The 3,546-nt window shown below is 39.4% G+C and overlaps 1 protein-coding gene across 1 annotated transcript; it reads right to left on the bottom strand.

Annotated features, from left to right (window-relative positions):
• Positions 1-349: 349 nt before the first annotated feature.
• On the bottom strand, positions 350-2,758 carry LOC118720043 (ras GTPase-activating protein-binding protein 1). The gene has a single exon (XM_036439999.2). The coding sequence runs from the start codon at positions 2,656-2,658 to the stop codon at positions 1,261-1,263; it is 1,398 nt and encodes a 465-aa protein (XP_036295892.1). The 5' UTR covers positions 2,659-2,758; the 3' UTR covers positions 350-1,260.
• Positions 2,759-3,546: the final 788 nt, after the last annotated feature.

Genomic DNA, 3,546 nt, shown 5'->3' on the forward strand with positions numbered 1-3,546 from the left:
TGAAATCAATAAAACTATATTTAAAAATAAATAAACACTAATAAATAAATAAACAAATAAATAATGTAAAATAAAAACATTTAAAAAAGATGAAGTAGAAACTTAGACAATCTATTAAAAAATTGGTTTTAGGAAAACTGGAGAGGATATCCACATGCAAAAGAATGAAATTGAACTCTGACCTTACACTATATACAAAATTGACTCAAAATGGATTAAAGACATAAACATAAGACCTAAAACTGTAAAACGCTTAGAAGGAAATGTGGAAAATCTTCATGGTATTGGTTTTGGTAATGATTTCTTTTTTTTTTTTTTTTTTTTTTTTTTTTTTCTGTGAACCTGAAAAAAAAAATCTAGATTTTTTTATTATTATCATTTTTCTTTCAACAATTGCCAAGACCGGAATCAAAGATAATAGAAGGCACAACAGTTTTGCTCTGGTTTTGTGTTATTCGGATTGTGGCGGGAGGGTGTTGTCTTTTTTTCTGTTGTTAACAAATACAAATTAAACATAAAAATAAATTCTACTCCAAAATAAACCCTAATAATTTAAGAAGAGTACATCAGTTGCATTCTAGACATTTAAAACGTATCTCACAATTTAAATTTCAACAGTAAGAAGAGTGGATTTTATAATTTGTTTTGTGATCACATATCAAAAGAAAAAACTTCACTAACATCTTTTATTCAGTTTTTATCCATATCAGAGAGAATCAAAATTGTTAAATTTTCCAATGGCAGTTTCTCCACACCAGAAGGTAGTCATGACTCTCAAAGGAAACAATTTTGGGGGTTTTCCTGCCTTCAAAATGTTTATCAAATCCTGTATTTCTCAAAGGCTTTTGAAACATGTAGAAAATAAGTAAGAAATATCCCACGAATGAAACATACCAAATGTCAGTAATAAGCAACACATTCCTTTGGGGAAATGGCTGTTTAAAAAAAAAAAAAAATCCAGTCTGTATATGCAAAGTAAAGCAAGAAAATTCAGTCTTTTTTTTCTTTTCTTCTTTAAAAATCCATTTTTCCTAAAATATCATTCCACAAAATTGGAAGTGAAGGAATAATAGGTGAGGAGAGAAAAGAGAAAGGGAGGGCACACACACCATTAACACAAAAAGTAAAATTGTACAAACTTAAGCAGTTTATAAGAGACCAGGGTCATACTGCAAGATACCAAAGGATGGTTGAAGAAATCACCATTCTGCAGGAACAAGGTTTGTACTGCTGCGTGAAGATCAATCAGTGAAGAGCACTTCACTGCCTTGGAGCAATTCCCCTTCCCATTCCAAATCCTGGTTTCTGCACCATGCCTCCTCGGGGAGGGCCTCTCATTCCGCCACCCAGCCCACCTCGAGGGCCTCCAGGTCCCCGCAGGCGGTTATCTCGTCGGTCTCCTTCCCGGGCAGCTCGATTCTTCTTCTCTTCCACATTCAGACGGACTTCACCCCTGAACATGATGGGCCTGTTGCTAAGAACCTTTTGGACAGGCTCAGAATCATCAAACACAACAAAACCAAAATTGGGTAATTTCCCACCACTGTTAATGCGCAGCTCCACCACATTCCCATAATTTTGAAAGAAATCTTTAAGCTCTGATTTGTCGACCTCATGAGGCAGATTGCCAATGAAGAGTTGGTGACTGTCAGGGTGTCTCACGATTCTTCGGGGTTCAACATCACCTTGCTCACCAGCCTCACGGATTGGTCTAGGTCCCCTCTGGGGAGGGATATTTATCCGTTGTTCTCGAACTCTTTGATCCCTCTGAGGCCTCTGCGGTGGAATCTGAGATTCAGGCTTAGACTCTGGGCGAGGCTGTGAAGCTGGTACTTTAACAACATGAGGTGGTATCCCAGTAACCGGAACAGCACCACTGGGTGGAAGGTTCTTACTGGTCACAGATGCCCAAGAAAATGTCCTCAAGTCTTCCTGCGCTGTCTGAGCGATGTCTGTGGGTGCTGGGGAAGAACTCTTCTGAGCATCCTCAGGAGCAGTTTCCTCCAATACTGGCTCACACTTCTCCTCTTGGATTTCAGATACAGGTTCTTGCTCCGGTTCTGGTTCAGGATCAGGCTCAGGTTCAGCAACAGGTTCCTCTAAATGTTCTTCCAAGTCATTGCTGACAGCCTGATCATAGAAAGTTCCACCATCATCAGGTACCACTTCTGGTGTTTGCTGTCTTTCTTCAGGTTCCTCTACTTCTTCCTCAGATTCCTCCTGAGGTTCAGTGACAAAGCCACCAAAGACCTCATCTTGGTATCTGAAGATATCGTTGTGAACATAGAACTTATTTGCAACAGAGCCCTCAGGAGCAAGGACAAATGTCTGCATGAATCTCCTCAAAGCCTGGTTGTTATTGGAGAGCAATCCCATCACCTGGACCACTACACCATCATTCAAAGTGGCATGAGCATCAACATGGCGAATCTTAGTGTGGCAATTGGTGAAGTTTTGTGACATCACTTTCCTATGGATTTCTTTCTGTCCATAGACTGCATCTGCTGGCTTTCCATTTGAATCCAATCCCCCGTGGACATAAGAAGAGTTCTTTCCATAAAACCTGTGCAGCATGTCTGGGGCCTGGTTCAGCAGAGTGTAATACTGTCTCACGAATTCCCGCCCGACCAGCAGGGGACTAGGCTTCTCCATAACCATTGCTTTGGTCAATTCAACCTGCGCGGCTGAGACGGAGAGGAACAAGCTTTGCTCCACCGCTCGGAGGAAGGAGAAAAAGCCCTCACGCAACTGCGTCCGCACCGGTAATGATTTCTTACATATAACATAAAAATTACAGGCAAGAAAAGAAAAAAGATAAATTGGATGTCATCAAAATTCAAGTTTTTGTGCATTAAAGGATACTATCAAAATTATTTTTTAAAAAACAACAATCCACAGACTGGGAGAAAATATTTTCCAACAATATCTGATAAAGGATTAGTTTCCAGAATATATAAAGAATTCCTAGAAGTCAATGATAGCAAAAATAATAACAATAATAAAATAATAAATCAGCCAACTCAATTTAAAAAATGGGCAAAGGACCTGAATGGATATTTCTCCAAAGAACATATTACAAGTGATCAATTATCACATGAAGAGATGCTCAATATCACTAGCTACTATAAAAATACAAATCAAAACCATAATGGTAATGATAGCTATGTGAGTATTCTGTGTAAGCTACTTTGACAAGAGTGTTATTTCAGGAATGAATGTGATTATTCTTCTGTAATGTTTTAGGGATTTGTTTAAAAATACCTGTAATACATTCTAGAGGCCTAGTGCACAAAATTCGTGCATGGGTAGTGTCCCTAGGCCTGGCCTGCAATCAGGGCCGATCAGGGCCTTCCAGTTGCCAATTGGGGCCTCTTTTCCCCAGCTGCTTACTGCCCGCCAGGGCCTTCCTTCATTCCACGCTGCCCCCTGGTGGTCAGCACATGTCATAGCAAGTGATTGAACTCCCAGTTGAACTCCCAAGGGGGCAAATTGCAAATTAGGCTTTTATATATATAAATAATAAAGATGGATATGAGTTTTAAAACA

Source organism: Pipistrellus kuhlii, unplaced genomic scaffold (genome assembly GCF_014108245.1).
Source record: "Pipistrellus kuhlii isolate mPipKuh1 unplaced genomic scaffold, mPipKuh1.p scaffold_m20_p_16, whole genome shotgun sequence".
Taxonomy (NCBI): domain Eukaryota; kingdom Metazoa; phylum Chordata; class Mammalia; order Chiroptera; family Vespertilionidae; genus Pipistrellus; species Pipistrellus kuhlii.

Coding starts and splice junctions, on each gene's coding strand:
- LOC118720043 (XM_036439999.2), bottom strand. CDS start 2,658: ATGGTTATGGAGAAGCCTAGTCCCCTGCTGGTCGGGCGGGAATTCGTG.